Source organism: Erythrolamprus reginae, chromosome 2 (genome assembly GCF_031021105.1).
Source record: "Erythrolamprus reginae isolate rEryReg1 chromosome 2, rEryReg1.hap1, whole genome shotgun sequence".
Lineage (NCBI taxonomy): Eukaryota > Metazoa > Chordata > Lepidosauria > Squamata > Dipsadidae > Erythrolamprus > Erythrolamprus reginae.
The window spans coordinates 189,922,890-189,945,549 of record NC_091951.1 but is presented as its reverse complement, the minus strand read 5'-3'; the positions used below and the strand labels follow the sequence as shown (position 1 = coordinate 189,945,549).

The 22,660-nt window shown below is 43.3% G+C and overlaps 1 protein-coding gene across 1 annotated transcript in view; it reads right to left on the bottom strand.

Annotated features, from left to right (window-relative positions):
* Nucleotides 1-20,198, bottom strand: part of ESPL1 (extra spindle pole bodies like 1, separase) — a 62,981-nt gene extending 42,783 nt beyond the window's left edge. The window contains 11 exon segments of the mRNA XM_070740886.1: nucleotides 1,845-1,989; nucleotides 3,794-4,036; nucleotides 5,327-5,520; nucleotides 8,350-8,480; nucleotides 9,860-9,980; nucleotides 15,820-15,924; nucleotides 16,474-17,015; nucleotides 17,018-17,510; nucleotides 17,512-17,586; nucleotides 18,855-18,944; nucleotides 20,120-20,198. Coding sequence (XP_070596987.1) covers nucleotides 1,845-1,989; nucleotides 3,794-4,036; nucleotides 5,327-5,520; nucleotides 8,350-8,480; nucleotides 9,860-9,980; nucleotides 15,820-15,924; nucleotides 16,474-17,015; nucleotides 17,018-17,510; nucleotides 17,512-17,586; nucleotides 18,855-18,935 — 2,130 coding nt within the window. The 5' untranslated portion in view covers nucleotides 18,936-18,944; nucleotides 20,120-20,198.
* Between the last annotated feature and the right edge of the window lie 2,462 nt (nucleotides 20,199-22,660).

Sequence of the window (22,660 nt, the reverse complement as noted above, 5' to 3'; positions counted from 1 at the left end):
ATATTATATGCTAACAGGGATCTTGTTTTAAATTCAAGTAACCATCTGTGAATGAACTCGAGATACAGTATTCCCTCGATTTTCGCGGGTTCGAACTTCGCGAATAACCTATACCACGGTTTTTCAAAAAATATTAATAAAAAAATACTTTGCGGTTTTTCCCTATACCACGGTTTTCCCCACCCAATGACGTCATATGTCATCGCCAAACTAATAATTTTTGCAAATAAAAAAAAAAAATATTGTTAATAAATAATTATGTTTATAAATATCAGGATCACTGAGTGTCTTATTCAATGGTGAGTACCAGTAATAATGGTGAGTAAATGGTTGTTAAGGGAATGGGAAATGGTAATTTAGGGGTTTAAAGTGTTAAGGGAAGGCTTGTGATACTGTCCATAGCCAAAAATGGTGTATTTACTTCCGCATCTCTACTTTGCGGAAATTCGACTTTCGCGGGCAGTCTCGGAACGCATCCCCCGCGGAAATCGAGGGAACACTATATATAATTTCCCACTATCTAGTCATATGAGAAAACAATGTGGCAGTCAATCTCCTTTTGATTGTGTTGGTTATTATTATTATGGTCAGGTGGTCAGTCAGATGTTTAGTCTGGATTTGACATTTGTATAAACCTATTGAGCCCTTCCAAAGGACCTGGGATAGGCAGATGTCATAGGTTCTCAGTCTTCTGCTTTCTATCCTGTTTCCTCCAAAATAAGACATCCCTTGATAATAAGCCCAATCAGGCTTTTGAGTGCATGGCAATAAGGACAAGGGCTTATTTCAGGGTTCAATAGGGTCTTTGGGGGAAATACGGTAGGCCAGCACCTGAACCCATTACACCAAGTGATTATTTTCATCCTTTAACAAACCTTTAGACCACATCATTATCATACATTATCAGACATTGTACCATGGAAACAAGTGCTTACATTGACCAGTCCATTGGAACAGTTCAATGTTTAATGATGGAAAACAGCTCTGGGATAGTGCACATCCCTTGCAAGGAGCATGTACTTATTACTGTAATCAACATTTCCAGTCATAAAAGGCCAAGAAATGATGTAAAAGATCTTTGTTAAAGTTCTCGGAGAACTGTGCTAGTTTGAAAGCTAGTCAATCAACCTAAGTTGCCAGGCCTTTAAATGTCTCCATTTAATCTCACTGGACTGTCTGCTTTATGATTTCTTACACTGCTAGTCCTTGACTTATAACCCTAACTGAGCCCAGAATTAAGGTCATAAGTCATGCCTTTCGTTAGGCAGGTCACTGCCCAATTTTAACAATATTTTTTGTGGAGGCCATTCAGTGAATGCTGCAGTCATTAAACACTGCGGTTGTTAAACAAATCCTTTTAGCCAATGGGCATTTTTTGCCAGAAGCAAATGCTAATTTCCAGGAGTGTGTGTGTGGTGTGTGTTGTAGTCATGTGATCACAGCAAATGGCAATAATTGCAGGCTAGTTGCCATGCACCCACATGATTGTTGGGATGGGTGGTGGTGGTTAGAACTAGAAAGATCAAACCAGGTCATAAATAACTCTGGCAAATTTTGAATGGTTACTAAGTCACTGTATTTACTTCTAAAATATTCTCCTTGTTTCCTGTTATATAATCTATACTGGATTTGTACATTTTGGGGTAACCTTAAATGTCATTTAATACTTGGAATATAGTGAAATAAATATTTTTGCATTCTTTTCTGCATTTTTAATTAAAATAAGCTATGATTATGTTCCTTCCAGTGCCTTTCTTAGCCATTTTAGTTGTCCTGCTCTCTGGAGTATAGAATACACACAAATCAGAATTTAGCTGGTCGAGTTTTGTGCTATTTTGCTTTACCTCATGCATTTTGTCCTCAACTGTGCAGATATAAAGCCAAAGTAAAGCCTGGGCCTTTTCATCCTGGAGCTGTTCTTCATTCTGTGGAGTCTTTGGCACATCTTCTAACAATCTCAAGGCTTCGTTAATAGAGTCCAGAGCAGAACTACAAGAGAGAAGACTTAAACAATCATTTGGGTCACAACTACGGACGATTAGGGGTAGTGATTTCTGACAGTTTCAAAATGCAGAACTGCAGAAAAAACAAAAACAATTGCTGCCAACCTGCCTTCCATTGAGGACCTGTATACTGCACGAGTCAAAAAGAGGGTGGGAAAAATATTTACTGACCCCCCTCACATCCTGGACACAAATTGTTTCAACTCCTACCCTCAAAACGTCGCTACAGAGCACTGCACACCAAGACAACTAGACACAAGAACAGTTTTTTTCCGAACACCATCACTCTACTAAACAAATAATTCCCTCAACACTGTCAGACTTTCTACTAAATCTGCACTTCTATTCTACTAGTTTTTCTCATCATTCCTTTCACCCATTTCCTCCCATGTTGACTGTATGACTATAACTTGTTGCTTATATCCTAAGATTTTTATTAATATTGCTTCTTCATTGCTTATTTGACCCCTATGACAATAATTAAGTGTTGTACCCCATGATTCTTGACAAATGTATATTTTATTTTATGTACGCTGAGAGCATATGCACCAAGACAAATTCCTTGTGTGTCCAATCACACTTGGTCAGTAAAAATTCTATTCTATTCTATTCTATGGGTGAGCAGTGTGGTCGAGCAGTAGGAAAAGCAAGTAGGATGCTTGGCTGCATAGCTAGAGGTATAACAAACAGGAAGAGGGAGATTATGATTCCCTTATATGGAGCGCTGGTGAGACCACATTTGGAATACTGTGTTCAGTTCTGGAGACCTCACCTACAAAAAGATGTTGACAAAATTGAACGGGTCCAAAGACGGGCTACTAGAATGGTGGAAGGTCTTAAGCATAAAACGTATCAGGAAAGACTTAATGAACTCAATCTGTATAGTCTGGAGGACAGAAGGAAAAGGGGGGACATGATCGAAACATTTAAATATGTTAAAGGGTTAAATAAGGTCCAGGAGGGAAGTGTTTTTAATAGGAAAGTGAACACAAGAACAAGGGGACACAATCTGAAGTTAGTTGGGGGAAAGATCAAAAGCAACGTGAGAAAATATTATTTCACTGAAAGAGTAGTAGATCCTTGGAACAAACTTCCAGCAGGCGTGGTTGGTAAATCCACAGTAACTGAATTTAAACATGCCTGGGATAAACATATATCCATTGTAATATAAAATACAGGAAATAGTATAAGGGCAGACTAGATGGACCATGAGGTCTTTTTCTGCCGTCAGTCTTCTATGTTTCTATGTTTCTCTTGCTGAGAATTCTTTTTGTAATTGGGTTCTCATATACTCAGAAAGCATAAATGATATGGTCAGAAGATGGCTTATTTATTTCTAGTTAGTTTAGCCAGCATTCTCATCAGTTCTAGATTATTATATGTAAGTGCATCCAATCCCTGTAAAAATAACTGATAAGATCCTTCTTCTTTTTTTGCATAAGAGAATCAGAAAGTATGACAACAGCAGCACTTAAATATAAAAAGGTCCAGTACCGTAATTATTAGTATTAGTATTTTTGGTTTGCAATTCATCCTTACATGTATCCGTTTTGTAGCATCAGCCAACAAGCTTTTGTTAGTAAGCCAAGCTGACTCTCTCTCAACCCATCCCCAGTTCTACACTAAGAGAAGGAAATCAGGATACCAGAAACAAAACACTGCAGCTCTGGCAGTTTCCACTTCAAGTTCTTTTTTAATACTGAGGAGATCACTTCAATGGAGCAATATCCAAAGTAGGACTTGAGGTAAATCGTACAGCTATCATCAAATGATACTAAATACATACTCACCATTCTGTCTGCTCACTATAATCATGATAGCACAACACCTGTGCCAATTCTATCAGGATAAAAGCTCTGTCGTGGACCCATTGGTTGCCTTCTGAACATATATCTAGGAGGTCACAGATCACGTTGAATCGCTCTTGGCCAGTGTCCACTCGCACAGCTTTGTATGCCTTCAGTTCCTCCAACAGCACTTTCACAAGGATCTCATCGTCTAGGTGGTACTCTTCAAGACCTTCCTTCAGAGTCCTGCAATCAATATGGAAGGCAAACAAGAATAGAAATTAGAAAAGACCTCAAACAAAGATATGCAGCTTCTATCAACTACAGTATCTCACACCATGGCTTATACAGCATTTTGAGGACCTCATTTCATCTAAAAGGGCAGAGATATTTGTTTCACTGTAAAACATTTTTTTTGTATGTTTGGGTTGTTTTATGGATTTTTAAAAATATAATGGCATTTTTAAGATGCAAGTTGTCTTCTTCAAGAGAGCGCTTTAAAGTTGATACTTTTCAATATCAACTTTTTCTAGTGATAAAACCTCTTAGGTTTAGAGTCGTTCCCCGCTCCCCGCCCCCAAAATGACCCCAGAAGATGACAGATCTTGAAAAGGCCAAGTAGCCTAAATAAACAGCAACCCACCATAAAAAAATGTGGCTGGTTAAGGCACCAAATAACATTATTTCCAAATTTATCTTGCCAGCACACATTTGCCTCAATTGACATGGCCAGTGCTGAAGGATCCTTCAAGTACCGCAAGTCCTCAGTCTTATGGCATTTCCATGAATAAAAGCTCTCTTATTCTCAATAGGCCCTGAATAGGAGGATGAGCCCTTGTAAAAAATGCATCCCAAACACTGAACATTAGTTTCAGGTGGTCTGGGCACATATAGTTTGTATGTGTGGGGTTCATACATAGAACAAAAGAAGGATGTTTCGTTGGCACTCTGGATTTTTAAAAAAGCTTATTTGTTACAGAGATGCTTTTGGGGATGGGGAAAAAGAGAGTGTGGGGGAGGCAAAGATATTTGCAATTGAAAGGATATGGGGCAGTAGTGAGAAAGTTATGAGGACAGGCCAGTCAGCTGTACTATGCTGGACACTGAAAGTGGCAGCATGAGCTAACTGGGGGAGGGGGAAACTTTCAAAATAGTAATTTATTCTGAGTTTGAAAACAAAACATATTTTAATGTCATCTTCTATATTCAAATATCTCATGGCCAATTTTGAATGGTAACCCCCCCCCTCTTTCAGGGAGATGGGTGGCAGAGAAGTGTGAAAAATTAAATAAACAAATAAAGTAAAGTAAAGTAAAGTAAAGGTTTAATTCTTGAAGAATGATTTAAAACAAGAGATTCTCCCTGAAGAAGAAAATTTGAAATGGTAAGAAGGAGAAACATCAGCCTCATCATCTCTACTTGTACTAGGATGGCAGGAAACAAAAAATAAGAAGAATTCCTAATTTTAAAAATATAGAAACAATTCCTATGTTTACAGTTTTGAACAGGAGACCCAATTTTTAATTCCTTTCTTACTTCAATCTCAAATTATCAGCCTCATTTCCATTGGCGTCCATCTTCACTTTGACCCAGAAGGAGACAGGCTCCACCATCTGTTCTGTGAGCTTGCTGTGATGAGAAGCCAACCAGAGGGCCACAGTTTGAAGACCCTCCTCTAGCAAGTCCAGCTTCCTGTAGTTTTCTACTTGCAGCTTAAAGCAGTTGTTTAGCTGGAAAGAGAAAGATAAACATTCAGTGTGGCAAAAGAGAGACCCCGTCCAACTGCCCAGAGTATCGAATCAGTACAAGATATCAAAGATTATTTATTGGCAGGCATTCACAATCGATAACTTACGATTATTGAAGTGATTCTTCTGCAGTATAATCTTTCCCATTGTACAGGTAAAAAATTGTCCTCAGCTCTGCCCTTATGCAGCTCTACATGTTGCTTTTACATACGGGCTGGCTCAGTGAAAAAAACCTTTTGGAACCTTCTCTCCAATTACCCCTTGTCCTGGGTCAGAGCCAATAGGAATACAGTGATCCCCCGGTTATTGCGTCCCCGACCATTGCGAACAGGGTAATTTGCGATTTTTCAACCCGGAAGTCAAAATACCATCTACGCATGCGTGCCCTTTTTTTCTATGGGCACGCATGCGTAGATGGCAACCGGGAGATCAGCTGCTGGGCGGCTTCCCTGGGTCTTCCCCCTCTTGCTGGCATCAGCGAGGAGTTTCCCCACCGCCCACGCAAACTCCTCGCTGCCGCTCGCCCGCCCTTCGCCTGCCCACGCCGTTCGCTCCCCCTCTTGCTGGCGGGAGGGCGAGAAGCCCTCCCCAGCACCCGCTCGCCCGCCCTTTGCCGCTCGCCCGCCCTTCGCCCTGGCCGCTTCTTCCCAGCGGAGAAATTCCAGCCCCCACCTGGTCCCGCCCGATCCTCCTCCCTGAGGCAGCTCGCCCTCCCATGGCCGCTTCCTCCACCCTCCATCGCAAGCCCTCGCCACCGCAGCCAACGCGCGCTGCGATCTTCAAGCCCGGCTCCTTTCGGCCCAGCATCCCGGGCCAAGCAGCTGCCTTCCGTGACTGAGCCTGGCTGGCCCGGAAGATCGTAGCGCGCGTTGGCTGCAGCGGCGGCGACATTGCTGCCGGCTTGGCTTCGCTCGCCGCTGCAGCCAACGCGCGCTACGATCTTCCGGGCCAGCCAGGCTCAGCGGATCAAGCCCGGCTCCTCTCGGCCCAGCATCCCGGGCCAAGCGGCTGCCTTCCGTGACTGAGCCTGCCTGGCCCGGAAGATCGTAGCGCGCGTTGGCTGCAGCGGCGAGCAAAGCCAAGCCGGCAGCAATGTTGCCGCCGCTGCAGCCAACGCGCGCTACGATCTTCCGGGCCAGCCAGGCTCAGTGACGGAAGGCAGCCGCTTGGCCCGGGATGCTGGGCCGAGAGGAGCCGGGCTTGATCCGCTGAGCCTGGCTGGCCCGGAAGATCGTAGCACGCGTTGGCTGCAGCGGCGGCGACATTGCTGCCGGCTTGGCTTCGCTCGCCGCTGCAGCCAACGCGCGCTACGATCTTCCGGGCCAGCCAGGCTCAGCGGATCAAGCCCGGCTCCTCTCGGCCCAGCATCCCGGGCCAAGCGGCTGCCTTCCGTCACTGAGCCTGGCTGGCCCAGAAGATCGTAGCGCGCGTTGGCTGCAGCGGCGAGCGAAGCCAAGCAGGCGCGCCGTTCTCCGCTGACTCCTAAAGCGGGGAAGTTCGCCAGGAGTCAGCGGAGAATGGCGCAACTGTTTTAAAACGATTGGAGCTTTCCAATGAGTCCTGAAGACAAACGGCAAACTTCCGTGTTTGTCTTCGGGACTCATTGGAAAGCCGCGCGGGTGTTTTAAAACATCCCCGCCGACATGGGGGGCTTGCTAGCACCCCCCAAACCCGGGTTGGGGGTTCGGGGGGGGTGCTAGCGAGCCCCCCATGTCGGCGCCGACGTTTAAAACAGCCGCGCCGCCCCCCAATCTTCGGCTCCTCGCTAACGCTGCGGAAGTTTAAAACACCATCTGCACATGCGCAGATGGTGTTTTTACTTCCGCAGCGCTACTTCGCGAAAACCCGCTCGTTGCGGGGGGTCCTGGAACGGAACCCTCGCAACGAGCGGGGGATCACTGTACACGGATATGGTATGTAAAACTATATTACCCAGAGTGTAATCTAACTACAATTCCCCTAATGCAATGTCTTAAAGAAACAAATGGGGCAAGAAAAGTCGTAAAATGGGGCAAAACTCGCTGAACAGATTTTTCACTTAGCAACAGAAATATTTGGCTCCCTTGTGGTCGCAAGTTGAGGACTAGCTGTACTGAAGAGGCATATGGTTAACCAAATTGATGTATGATTGGCAAGTAATCAGAGGCCTCCTAGAAGCATTTTCTCTCAGTACCGGTAGTCCTCAACTTACAACCATTCATTTAACAATGGTCCGATGTTACAATAGCCACAGAAAAAGTGACTTGTGAATAGTCTTCAAAATTACAACTGCTGCACCACCCACCATAATCACATAATCACAATTCTGTTGTTTGGCATGTAACTCATTTATAATGGTTGCAGTTGCGGTCATGTGATTGCAATTTGTAACCTGCTCAACCAGCTTCCAACAAGGGAAATCAGCTGAGAAAGCTTGATAAGCTTAGCAATTGGTCATTAGCTTAGCAATTGGTCATTATTCACTTAACAACATCAGTAAGAATGGTGAAAAATATTTGCTTGTTAGACACCTGGAATTACATATTTAAGATAAAATTAAAAATTTTCTATATATATATATATATATATTAAGGGAGACTAGGATGGCACCATTTCAGCCTTGTTCTGGCCTCACCAGCTAGCCACACCCTTATTGGGATTTGATCCAGCAGCTTCTGCCTTGTAAGGCAGAGAATTAACTTCTAGGCCACCAGATCTGATCCCTTTCAGCTCTGTACCAGGGAGGGACTATATGTTTTTTATGTCGGATCACACGCACCATTCCCATTTCAAGCTATAGCTTTCATTCATACTATGAGGAAACTTAATTACCTTTTCTGCAGTCAAGTCTGTACATTTGGCCTTTCTGACTAGCCATTCGCAGAATTGCCGCATGGTGGAGTTAGATTCTACATACATCTTATGAGAATAGAATCTATAGCCCAGCCTGAATACACAATATGCTGTAAGAAGAACAAAAACATTTGAAACCATCCGTAATGACTAATAAATCTGCTTTGGCTAGTATTCCCTCAAGAAAACTGCATGTTGTAATAAGCCTCATTAAACAAACAATAAGTTGTTTCCTGTTCTGTGGGTTTAAAATAAGATTTGTATGAAAGCAATATATTGATTTAACTAAGACAAGATGAGCAACATTTGTTTTTTTTCTAAAAAGGTTCATATATCATGCTAAGCGACAGATCTCAAGCAGTTTCTAAATGAATAAATCAAGTTACCTGGTGTAGGTAGTCCTCAACTAACAACAGTTTTGTTTGTGACCATCCAAAGTTACAACAGCACTGAAAAAAGTGACTTATGACCATTTTTCACTTATGACTGTTCCAGCATCCTCGTGATCACATCATCCAAATTTATGTGCTTGACACTGGTTCCTATTTATGACCATTGCTATGTCTCAAAATCATGTGATCACCTTTTGTGAACTTCTTACCAGCAGTCAATGGGGAAGCCAGATTTACTTAACAACTGGATTACTAGTTTAGCCATTGCAGTGGTCCACTTAGCAGCTGAGGCAAGAAAGGTCATAAAATGGAGCAAAATTCACTTGAACAGGAAGCTCAAGGGCAAGGCTCAAGGGAGGATATAAATAACCCTCACTCCCCACTCCATGGGTTCAGCTGCCCAGGACCTCAAATCCACGTGGTCCTGTCTGTTAAGGAGTGTGCATGCCCTTGAGTTATCAAGGACATGCTCAGAGGAAAAACGTGGGATTCCAGCAGATATCCAGGAGATATGAGTAATTATTCAGTCATACAAAAACAGATACATTAAAATTCAATTAGTATTTACTTTAGAAATACCACAGTCAAGTTAAACAATCCGGTTATACACATTCAATTTAGTCAATCTCTCAATACAATAATAATATTACAAGCCTGTCTTTGTCTTATATATCAGACATACATTGCAGCTTACATCATCCTAGTTACATCAAACTAACACACAGCTTACTACATCAGTGAATCAGCAGAAAAAACAGAGATAACAGAGCAGAGAAAATCATGCTCTCTTAAAACTATAGTACTTCAATACATTCATTGTTAGCTTGTTTATATATTGCAAACCCAACTGTCTTATACATAGTACTAGCACTGTCCATCAATAAACTATCTTTCCAATCAGCCCCCATGTTGCCAGTGTTATTCTCCCCACTTTGAACTGAACAAGATGGATATTTCTTCCAACAATATAATTGAAGAAAATTTAATTTAGAACACTTTTGTTATTCTTTGTGTCTACTAAAAAAGCAATACAGTGCCCTATCTGCCGCCTATGTGCTGACAACTGGAAATACAAGCAACCTACTCCAAATACCAACCTAAGAGATCCAGATATTCCGCCTGCTCTGTCTCAGGGAGTCTTTCCAGCTTTTCTAGCATTTGGGTAACAATCCTTTGAAGAGATGCTAAGAACTGTGGCAGCCCACAAAAATCCAATCCCTGTGAGGTAATACATACATTTTAGGACGAGAAACAAGAGTAAAACTTCCAAAATTAAAGTGACATTTTGCAAAACATTTAGGACTAATTGTGGATTGCCATCTCAATTTTCTTTGCAATCAGTACTAAGTATCCAAGGGCAGTTAGCATTGAGTCAAATGTAATTTTTAACCTGAATTTTACTATTATCATTAGAAAACTAAAAAGGGAGAAGCGGAAGGAAAAGGGAAGAAAACACATTAAAACACTCCAACTTCTTGCATGTGTATTATGATTCAGGGCACTGAATATGTATGTAATATATTCAGACTTTCCTCTTTTCACTCTTAGAACAATGCCATTCTGTTTTTATTCTGTGATTGGGTTCATAGTTCCCTCTAAGCTGAGCAGTGAGCAATCGCTCACTTAAAAATCATCATCAATTCAGAGTTTTCCAAACCTGCCCAGAAGCCGAGAGGGAAAGAGTGAGAGGGAAGGAGAGAGAGAGGAAGAGAGGAAGAGAGAGAAACAGATAGAAAAAAGAGAGGAAGGAAAAAAGAAAGAAAAAGAATGGGAGTAAGGAAGAGAGAAAGAAAATCAAAATCTAGTTTGAAACTAGATCAACTAATTAAGTGGCATTTTGATATTGATAGAGTTGCCCTATTATGAGCTCACTGTTATAGACACACAGTACAGTATTTTATTTTGAAATTCTCTGAGGCAAAACAGGGTGGGTTTTTTATTTATTTGTTTGTTTGTTTATTTATTATTTCTGTGCCGCCCAGTCCCGAAGGGACTGCCGCTCAGACACTATACTTTTCGGCCTACCCCCCAAAAAAATTAGAGGGAACACTGATTGGGTTAGCCTTATTTAAAACTGATTTGTTCTCATTCCAAACCAACCATAAGCATAAGCAAACTGCAGCAGGATGTTGTGGTGTTATATTTAGTCAGATATAAACATGGATGCTCTAATAATTATGAGCGATAGATTTTTGCCAAAGAGGATGATGAAATTAAATGTAGAATCTGTTGTTTTCAGAACCTAGATAATGTAACAAATAGCATTTAAAAAGAGCTGAATCAGGCATTTCGGTTTTTAAAAAATCATTTTAAAAGGGAGAGGCCAGCAGCAGTAACAATAGGTATACAGTGATCCCCCGGTTATTGCGTCCCCGACCATTGCGAACAGGGTAATTCGCGATTTTTCAACCCGGAAGTCAAAACACCATCTGCGCATGTGTGCCCTTTTTTTTTTTTTTTAATGGGCACGCATACGTAGATGGCAGCCGGGCAGATCAGCTGCTGGGCGGCTTCCCTGGGTCTTCCCCCTCTTGCTGGCGGGAGGGCGAAGCCCCCCCCAGCCCCCGCTCGCCCGCCCTTCGCCCTGGAAGTTCGCCAGGAGTCAGCGGAGAACGGCGCGCCTGTTTTAAAATGATCGGAGCCGCGTTTTATTTTTTAGCTTGATCAGCTAAATCCGAATTTTAAACTCGCCGGTTCGTTCGGCTGGCTTAGAAAAAACCAAATCCAGCCATCAAAAGCCTGCCTACGTTTTTGGAGCCTGGATCGCTGCAAGCCAACGCGCAGCGCGCGCACTTCCAAGCCAGGGAAGGGAAAGAGAAGAAGCTGCGGCGGAAACTTTGTTTCTCAAGCAAACAAACAAAAAAACCCGTTAACCTTTCGCATCCGCTTGGAAAAGCCGGGCCCGAGTCTGCTTGCAAAAAATAATAAAAAAAATTAACTAACAACAACCGCTCGCCGCCGCTGCGCAACCTGCTTTAGTTTCATATATTAAAGCAAGCAGGATGCTGACGGACGAGATTCTGCTGGACGGTTTTGCTCATTAAAGGGAGAAGGAGGAGGAGGAGGAAAGGAAACTCCAGATAAATTATTGGAAAGAAAAGACGGGGAAGCCGTTGCACTTTTCCTTCCTCTGTCTCAGTCTCTCTCCTTTGCTGACGCGTTGCCATCACTGCAGGGCTGCCGTGCTCCCGGCCGTCCTCCTCCTCCTCTCCCCCCCACCCCCACCCGGCCAGGACATCTCTATTTTCTCCCCGTTTGCTGATGTGCAGTCCGACTCCAGCGCGGGAACAAGCGGAAAGCTCGGCAGGGAGGTCGACCGGGAGAAGGAGGAGGGATCCTTCCAACCGTCGCCACCTCCGGGCAGAAGAGTTCCCGGTAGCCCGGCGGTACTACCGCCGCCGCGGTGGCGGGGAGGCAGAAAAGTTTGCCCGGCCTTTGACAGAGGAGGAGGCGAGGAGGGGAGCCGGGCGCTGCGAGAGGGCAGGCGGGTGAGTCAGCGCCTTCTCCCGCTTTGCAACTTCCCCTCCTCGCGGGGGGTCGGACCCCTTCGCCCTCCACGCGCGCCTACACACACAAACACACAAGCGCAGCACTCAATCACACACACGCACGCAGAGAGAAGCACTGCACACCCACGCGCACGGTAGCCTCCCGATTCCTTTGCATGGGGGGAAGCCCCAGGCTCCGGGTGCAATCCCCTTGGAGAAGAGCAGAGCCGGTCGGCGCGGACGGAGGAGATCCTCGCGGCCCTTTTTTCCTCCCCACGGCGCCCCTTCTCTCCAGCCTTCCACCTCCCCCGTCCGCCACACGTACGCGCTCCACCGCTCCTGGCACCCGGCGCCTCGCCTCCCTCCCTCTCCCTCTCTCTCTCTCGCTTCCATCTCTCCGCCGAGGAGCAGGACCATGTTTTGCTGGAGGATGGCTCTGTGGCTGGCCGGGGTGGCCCTCTGGAACAAACTCTGCCGCTCCCGTGGCTCCGGCTTGGATTTCGACTACGTTTACGACCTTAGCCCGGAGGATCAGGCGGAAGCCATCGATTACAAAGATCCTTGCAAAGCCGGTATAAGTGTCTTTTCCCAGGCGAGGTTAATCCCCTCGTGCTAGTCGCCCTGCCTCTCTCTCCCAGCCGCCCACCCACCCGGCTTCTTCCCCGTTCCAAAAAAAGGATTTTTTTTTCTTTCCAGCCGGCTGGGGCTTCAATGGGGCGGACGGAGGAGAAGTTCACCTGTTTCCTTCGCTTCGGAGAGGCGAAGTGAGAAACGCCGGAGCCAAGAAAAAAGGAAGCTTTGGAGAGGCGCGCTTGGATTCCGCTAGAGCGATGGGTGCGGGTGTGTGTTGGGGGGGGGCAGATCGCTCGAGAACCTGTTGTCTTCTTGAGGAACCCCGCCGGTTCTCTCCACCTCTCCGCGAGCCGCGTCCTCCTCCAACCTTTTGCGCTTTGAAAAAGCCGGGTCGCTGCTTGTCCGCAAGGCTCGGAGCAAAAGAAAAGTCCGCGGGAGAAAGGGAAATCTAGCCCCGATCCCCCACGCCCCCACGCCCGGCCTTGGAAATGTCATTCTTCGAGTTGGGGGGGGGGCGGTCCTCTTCTCCTTCTCTCGATATGCCGGCTCCGATCGTTTTAAAACAGCCGCGCCGCCCCCAATCTTCGGCTCCTCGCTAGCGCTGCGGAAGTTAAAAACACCATCTGCACATGCGCAGATGGTGTTTTTACTTCCGCAGCGCTACTTCGCGAAAACCCGCTCGTTGCGGGGAGTCCTGGAACGGAACCCTCGCAACGAGCGGGGGATCACTGTACTATTGTCATTAATTTTTAACTGGAATCACAGAACTACATTTGCCACATCAAAATAGGAACGTTAGATGTTACCAAAAACATATACAGTGGAACCCCGACATAAGAGCTGCTCTACTTAAGAGCAACTCGAGATAAGAGCTGGGGAGGGGAGAGATATTTTTGTTCTACTTACAAGCCCCAAATTCGAGATACAAGCGCCAAGGAGCTGTCTCCTGAAGCCAAACGCTAACTTCCGCGTTCGGCTTCAGGAGACAGCTGCGAAGCGGCGCGCGTATTTTAAAAGGTTGCAGCCGGCCTGGGGGGCTCGGGGGGGGTGCTTGCAGCTTTCTTTCTTGCTCTTTTTCTTTCTCTCTTTTACCTTCCCTTCCTCTATTTCTTCTTTTCTTTCTCCTTCCCACCTCCTTCCCTCCCTCCCCTCCCTTCACTCATTCCTCTCTTACTCTCCCCTTTCATAAGTTTCCTTGCTTCCTTCCTCTGTTCCTGTCCCTTCCCCCTTTCTTTCTTTCTTTCTTTCTTGCTCTTTTTCTTTCTCTCTTTTACCTTCCCTTCCTCTATTTCTTCTTTTCTTTCTCCTTCCCACCTTCTTCCCTCCCTCCCTTCACTCATTCCTCTCTTACTCTCCCCTTTCATAAGTTTCCTTGCTTCCTTCCTCTGTTCCTGTCCCTTCCCTCTTTCCTTCCTTCCTTCCCACCCTCCGTCCATTCATTCACCCATTCCTCTCTTGATCGCTTAAAGCCGGTCCCTGGTGCAAAAAGGGTTGGGGACCTCTGTCCTACAGGATTGGGTGGCAGAGAAGTTGAACATATGTAAATTTAAAAGTTTAAGAAAGTTTACAAGTTAAGTGAAAGAAACTTCATTATTCATTTATATGTGCATGTACATTTCTTCATTAAAAACATGTCTTTCTGCATAATTTAGACTAACTTTGTGAGTTTTTTGAGGGCTGGAACCAATTAAAATTATTTACATTAATTCCTATGGGGAAAAGTCGTTCGAGATAAGAGCTGCTCGACTTAAGAGCCCAGGTCCGGAACGAATTAAACTCGTATCTCGAGGTACCACTGTACAGTGATCCCCCGAGTTTCGCGATCTCGAGCTTTGCGAAACGCTATATCGCGATTTTTCCACCCGATGACGTCACTCCCCTTCCTTTCTCATCTTTCTTTCTCTCTCTCTTTCTCTATCTTGCTTCTTCCTCTCTCACACTCTCTTCCTCCCTCTCTCATCTCTTTCTTTCCTTCTCTCTCTTTCTCTATCTCTCCCCCCTCTTGCTCTCGAGCGGCGGGCGGCACCCAGGGAAGGTTCCTTCGGCCGCCCACCAGCTGATCTGCTCGGCAGTGCAGTAGCAGCGAGGAGCTGAATATGGGGTTTCCCCTTTGCGTGGGCAACGGGGAAACCCCATCTTCGGCTCCTCGCTGCTACTGTGCTGCCGAGCAGATCAGCTGGTGGGCGGCCGAAGGAACCTTCCCTGGGTCTTCAACTCCCAGAGTGGCGGACAAGTGGCGGCCGGACAAGCGGACAAGCGGCCGGACAAGCGGAAAAGCGGCAGACAAGCGGCGGGCGGAAAAGCGGCGGGGCGGGACAAGCGGACAAGCGGCGGACAAGCTGAAAAGCGGCGGACAAGCGGGCAGCTCCTCAGCTGCTGGGTCTTCCCAGGTGCGGAAGTAAAAACACCATCTGCGCATGCGTGGCCATGGAAAAAGGGGCGCGCATGCGCAGATGGTGTTTTTACTTCCGCACCACTACATCGCGAAAAAATCGATTATCGCGAGGGGTTCTTGGAACGGAACCCTCGCGATAATCGGGGGGATCACTGTACTGTTAAGTAAATGGGCAGACAATAGGTTCCTGGCAGCAAACCTATCTCTAAATTGCTTATTCTTTCAAATCTAAAAGTAAATTGCAGAAAAATCTGAATAATAGTTCCACACATTAATTAGAATACACGTAAATTCTATTTGCAATCAAAGATCCTGTTTTACCAGAACCTGCTGTGATCACAACAGAAAACCTTGCTGCCCATCAGACAAGATAGAAAATAAAAAAGGCAAGGCAGGCACTGTCTCTGCTCTGAATTAGCACAAAAAGAAACACATATCTGTGTTTTGCACTATATTAGCCCATTTGTTGGCTTTATAGTGTCATGCCTCTTTTTTTTTCTGTGCAAAGGTATTTTCCATAAGGGTGAAAAATCCAGCCAGGGCTGGAAATTTACTATTCTAAGATTTCACTAGACCAAGGCAACTCCTGAATTTCTCTTACCGGAGGCATCTGAAAAGAATCATACACCACAGTTGTAAATAATTGGAAGTAATGGTATAGTAGCTTCACCAGACCTTGTTGCTTTTTCACCTTCTCTCTTGAAACCTGTGTAAGTAAAAGGAAATGAAAAAGACAATTCATATTGTAACTAACAGATCCCCCCATCCAGAAATACAGTATAGAAAATTTTTAAAAACCTGGTTATTGAATTTTCTGAGCTTTTAATTCAGAAAAAGTATTGGTCACTGATTTATCTCCCATTCTTCCCTGTTTTTGCACAATATAACATTTGCATTATGTCTTTTTGGGGGGGAAACTTATATATGAGGAATGAAGTTATGAGTGAATCTCAGATGTATACACAACTGCAATAGTTATAGTTTAGTTTTATAGTTTATTAGATTTGTATGCCACCCCTCTCCGAAGACAATAGGTTGTTTTTAAAAGCTAATTTTCTAGACCTCATAGAAATTAATAAAATGTTAACACCTTTGCTCTTCATCACCATTACACCTGTAACCTAGTAGCATTCCAGATCCATCCATTCCAAAATAAAGCCATTTTGAAAAATTGGCTTTTTATCTAAATCACATAAATTTGCAGAGTTGCAGCATGAATTTCAACCAAAAGAATGAAACAAATAGCTTTACTCACCATATCTAGCAGCTTGCAGAGCAGCGTGAAATAACTTTCCATGAATTTAGAAACCCACAGGATAGCATCCAAATCTAAAGATGCCTGTTTATCTTTTTTTGCATGCTCATATAAAGTAGTTATAAGCAAGTGACCACTTTCAGCCATCACTTTAAGGAAGGGTTCTTGAGCACCCACAGAATAGTTTAGAGCTTCTGCAGCTTGGTTCAAAAAAGGGCCTACAGGACTTTTCCCAACTAACAGTGTTTTATTCAGTTCAACACCAGCAAAGAGAATGTTTAAAACGAATCTTAAGCAGCAGGACTCGTTGGATTTTCTCAAGAAAACTTTAGATTGCTTAATAACTTCTTTGCTCTCTCTGAAACAGCCAGTTTTGCAGAGGTAACGTACCCTTACTACCATAAGTTCAAAGATACAGAGGCAGTCCTGGAAGGGCAAAGGTTCATTTACACCATTCTTTTCCAAAATGGCTGCCACCAAGTGATGGGAAAGCTGCTCACTGAGAAAACAGGCTTCTTCCTTCTTCAGAGGCTGCACCCGGTGTCAAAAGAGACAGCGGCAGCCAAAGCATGCCTGGCTACTACGGAGGCGCAGAATGGAGGTTCATTGAGCAAAAGGGTAGGGGAGTTACGCTCCAAAAGTATTAAAAACCGTGCCGCTTGTAGCTGGGTGGAGAGTACAAGTTTAGATTCAGCAAGCATTTTTTCCATTTTGGCCATGGCATCTGTGGTCTTCCACAGCACACTAAATGTACTTTTGGCAATAGAGGTATAGTCATCAACAGGCACTTGGGGAGGCTGATGCTTCAACAGATCAGCATAGAGGAGGTCAGCAAACGTTAGGCAAGTATCAGATGGGCCACTGGCAGCCGCTCCCCGCAGCAAGTGGTAGAGTAGCCTTTCCAAATAGAGAGGAACATACTGAAGTCTTGCAGATATGTAGCCATGATAAGCCGTGACAGCTAGGGCCTGGAGGCTTTTTAAATGACCAGGGCAGTCCAAGCCTTCTCCAAACCTGTAGATGCAAGCCCGAAGGACCCCGATCACATGCAGACATTTGTATGGAAGCTTCTTTTGGACAGTCTGCATTTTTAGGTCCACTTATGAGGTATTCCTGTAATTAGAAAAGCTTATATCTAATAAGGCAGCCTTCTTAAAAAACAAAAAACCCAACCATCCAGAGCATCTTTCCTACTTTTGTAACCTCCAGATGTCCTCTGATTATTTGGCAAACCTTAATATAAGGCAGGTATGGGAAACCTAGAGACCTCCAATTATACCCCAATGACATCATTCCCATACAATGCTTATGTTGATTGAGAATTGCCAACAATCATACACCTCATTTGAAGGAAAGATTAGCATCCTACAGTCCAATTTTCTATTCCTGCATTACAAAATTTACTCAGATGTCTATTTCCAGCAGTGTTGAGCAAGCAGTTTGTAAGAAGCCTGCAAGAAAAACTATTAACTGATGCTCACAGATAGGAATAATTTTTACTACAAGGAAAGCAATACTGTACAATGCTAATAATAACAACTACATATACAATCAATATAAAACATAACATAAAAGAAACCTATACAGTATAAATGACAAATAAATATTTCCTAAAGGTCATTTGCAATGTTTTAAGGCCTTCTAAAATTTTAAGCAATCTACAGATGTAATTGAAGGAATAATCCATTCCAAAAGGCAGGACATAAGATTTCTGGGTGCACAGCGAATGCTTAATGTTAGAACATAAACTAGGTTGGCAATACAGTATATAAACCAACAATATGTGTTAATGTATATAGCTTTAACTGAGCTATGTCTGATTGGCTGATGGTGTTGCAGACCGCCATTAACAGGGAGCTAGAGATCTTATTCTCTCTGTTGTTCTCTCTGTTACTCTCTGTTATTAACTCTGTTAGTTTACTCTGCATTCTATGTATTGTTGTTATGTGTTGTAGCTAAACTGGGTTTAAACTTGATATCATTGTTTACTCTTTATGACAAAGACAACTGGTAAGAACACTTTGTAATTTGATATTCTTTGGATTGTTATTCTAACTATTACATGACTTGGACTTTATCAGACTGTGCTATGTCTTGAAGTAAACTTTAACTCACATTAGTGTATCTGTGTGTGATTGAATAATTACTCATAACTATTCTCAGTAAACGTTTGTGTGCACATCCTTAGTAAACAAGGATTACTCTGTACATACATTAACAGTTAAGATTCAAAATGTTTTAACTCTACTCTAAGCAGAATTAAATACAATACAATAAAATTTAATTATTATTAACAGGCATTTCAGATCTGCCATCCTTGAATGCATTTAATCTTTTTTTAAAAAATCATTGGATAGCAACACTCAATGCAGATTTCTTACCTTCAGCTGTGATAGCAAAGTCAGAGTTTCTTTTGGAGTATTAGTCTGTGCCACAAAATCTATATTCTTGAGGAACTTCATTTTGCATGCCTGAAAAAAAAGAAAATATGTATATTCATTTAGCCCATAGACACTGCTAAGCCATATTGGGCTTCTCAGTTCTTTTCTATACCTCCCATCTGTACCTTACCACAATTTTCAATAGCCATATTTTTTCTGTGTTATATCTTTTCCTATCAGGCCATAGCAGCAAGCTTCAACTCTAATATCCATAACTGTATTAGAAGTTTGGTTGAGCTTTTTACCATGAAATTCATTAGATGACTTAGGCTAGTCAACCTTTTTTCAGCCCAACCTGTTTGGCTTACTGAGGAAGGAGTAAAAAAAAAAAGAGAATCTTTTTCTAACAAGTAGAATGGTAGTAAATTAAGTCATATGAACCTATGCAAGTCAAAAGCATAAAAATCTGACAGACACGTTCCCATATCTGGTTCCTTTTCCCATAGATTTTCTACTGATTCTCCCTTATTATTCCCACTAGCTTCCCCACCTGAGCCTCTAGGGGACAACCTGGAATGAGTTTAAAGTGCAAATATTATACAATTTGAACACTTGGAAAAACTTTAGATTATGAAGATATAATAAAACTATAGTTATAATAAAACTATAGAGTCTGAAGAGAGGGGCGGCATACAAATCTTTAATAATAATAATAATAATAATAATAATAATAATAATAATAATAATAATAATAATAATAAAATTGTTGTATTCCATTGTTGTGCCATACTTTTGTAAAAAGCTGCAAATGTATCTGCTTATGCTTATCTCACACTTTTGGATGTACAGTTTTGTCCCGCTTTATTCAATATACTGCTATTAAGCCATATTCAGAATTCACAAAGTGATTCAGGATCATCTCGCTTTGTATGGAATCTATTAATATTGCATTTTCTTTCACTGTCACTCTGGACTTTTCCCCTCTAAATTGCAAATTACATGAGCTTCTTACACACTCTAAATTCAAATTTTGCAATTACTGGTCTGCAGTTTCCTTCAGAAGAGTGGACATAATTCAACGTTAGCATTACGCCAGATGGGAAATACTGTATGAGAGTTGTGGTCCAAGGCTACTATTGGAGAAAATATGAGCGATAAATACCGGACACGGTCGCTGTTCCGGGAATAGCTACCCCTCCCTAGCGCCCAGTGCGGAGAACGAGCACCCACCCGCCAGCCCACCGTCCCCGATAAACTCAGCCTACCCGCCGCCAGAAAGTCTTTCCTCGCAACCGACCTCTCACTCTCTAAAGCAGCCACGACCGGCAGCTGCCCAAGAGCAGACTCGGCCCCGCGCCCCGTTCAAATCGACAATGACGGCCAATCACAAAAGCGGCAGCGTAGCTCCGCCCATCCCCCCGCCCATTGCATCCTGGGAATTTGAGTCGCCGCGACAAAAGCCTTCAATTAATTTCAGTAGGCAGTTAAATTCAATCAAATTCAGGAAGGTTTGAATGCTGGCCGTTCTTACTTCCGATTGCCAGTCTTAAGTAGGCCTACACCTGCGGTCTAACTTATTTGGGTTTTCTTATCGTATATGAGCTATATGAGTAAATGGCTAATAATTGAACGGGTTCAAAGACGGGCTGCAAAAATGGTGGAAGATCTTAAGTATAAAACGTATCAGGAAAGACTTAATGAACTCAATTTGTATAGTCTGGAGCAGTGTTTTTCAACCAGTGTGCCGCGAGACATGGTCAGGTGTGCCGCGAAGAAGGAAGCTCAGGTTCTGGTCTCACAACTTTTTGCTGAGAGAGAGAGTGAGTGAGAGAGAGAAAGAAAGCAAGAGAGAGAGAGAAAGAGAGAGACAGTGAGAGAGAGAGAAAGAGAGAGACAGTGAGAGAGAGAGAAAGCAAGAGAAAGAAAAGAGAGGAAGAGAGAGAAAGCAAGAGTGAGAGAGAAAGCAAGCAAGAGAGAGAGAGAAAGAAAGAGAAAGAAAGAAAGAGGGAGAAAAGGAGAGGAAGGGAGAGAGAGAGAAAGAAATGTGCAAAAAGGGGAGGAAAAAAGAGAAATGAGAAAATGATTGAGACAGAGAATGAGAGGAAAGAGAGAGAAACAAAAGAGAGAGAGAAGTGACTCTTGATTTAAAGCATATGATAAAAAGCACCCAAAGAATAAGAGAAAAAAAAACCCCAGCCCTCACCTGGTTTTGGAAATGGTTCAAGAGTGTGTATACACACACACACACACACAAGGGTGGGGAGGAGACGGGGTGGAAAAAGAGAGGAGAGTGTCTTAGAGTGTCATTTTGTGTCATTTTGGTTGGTGATGTGCCCCAGGATTTTGTAAATGTAAAAAATGTGCCGCGGCTCAAAAAAGGTTGAAAATAACTGGTCTGGAGGACAGAAGGGAAAAGGGGGACATGATCGAAACATTTAAATATGTTAAAGGGTTAAATAACGTTCAGGAGGGATGTTTTTAATAGGAAAGTGAATACAAGAACAAGGGGGCACAATCTGAGGTTAGTTGAGGTAAAGATCAGAAGCAACATGAGAAAATATTATTTTATTGAAAGAGTAGTAGATGCTGGTAACAAACTTCCAGCAGACATGGTTGGTAAATCCACAGTAACTGAATTTAAACATGTATGGGATTAACATACATACATCCTAAGATAAAATCCTTATGCCTGGGATAAACATATATCCATCCTAAGATGAAATATTGAAAATAGTATAAGGGCAGACTAGATGGATCACGAGGTCTTTTTCTGCTGTCAGTCTTCTATGTTTCTGTTTCTATGATGAAGGTTATAGAGGAGATACGCATAGTAAAATATATCTAAGAAAGAATAGAAAAGAAAAGATAGTAATAGAACATATCAATGAAAGAATAGAAGAAGAGATAGGAATAGAAGAAAGGTATAGGAGATATAGGAGAGCAATAGGACAGGGGACGGAAGGCACTCTAGTGCACTTGTACTCGCCCCTTACTGACCTCTTAGGAATCTGGATAGGTCAACCGTAGATAATCTAAGGGTAAAGTGTTGGGGGTTTGGGGATGACACTATGGAGTCCGGTAATGAGTTCCACACTTCGACAACTCGGTTACTGAAGTCATATTTTTTACAGTCAAGTTTGGAGCGGTTAATATTAAATTTAAATCTGTTGTGTGCTCTTGTGTTGTGGTTGAAGCTGAAGTAGTCGCCGACAGGCAGGACATTGCAGCATATGATCTTGTGGGCAATACTTAGATCTTGTTTATGGCATCTTAGTTCTAAGCTTTCTAGGCCCAGGATTGACAGTCTAGTCTCGTAGGGTATTCTATTTCGAGTGGAGGAGTGAAGGGCTCTTCTGGTGAAGTATCTTTGGACATTTTCAAGGGTGTTAATGTCTGAGATGTGATATGAGAGTAATTGATTTGTTTATAATTGATTCCATGACTTTGCATGGGATGCAGCATAGTGAAATTGGTCTGTAATTATCGACAAGAGAGGGGTCTCCTTTTTTGAAGATGGGGATGACCATTGCTTTCGACCATAGCTTAGGAAGTGTGCTGGTTCTGAAGGATTTTTCAAAAATTATGCTTAGTGGTTCAGCTATGGCAGAAGAGAGCTTTTTTAGGAAGCACATAGACCATCTGGTCCGACTGATAGAGAAGGTTTAAGATCACGTAATGCTTTTTCAATTCGGTCTTCAGTGAAGTCTACTTGGGTTAGGTCGTTGAGGGAGTTTGAGGTGCGATTGATGAAATTGGGGGATGAGCAATTGCTGTTAACAAAGACAGAGCCAAAGAAATTGTTGAGG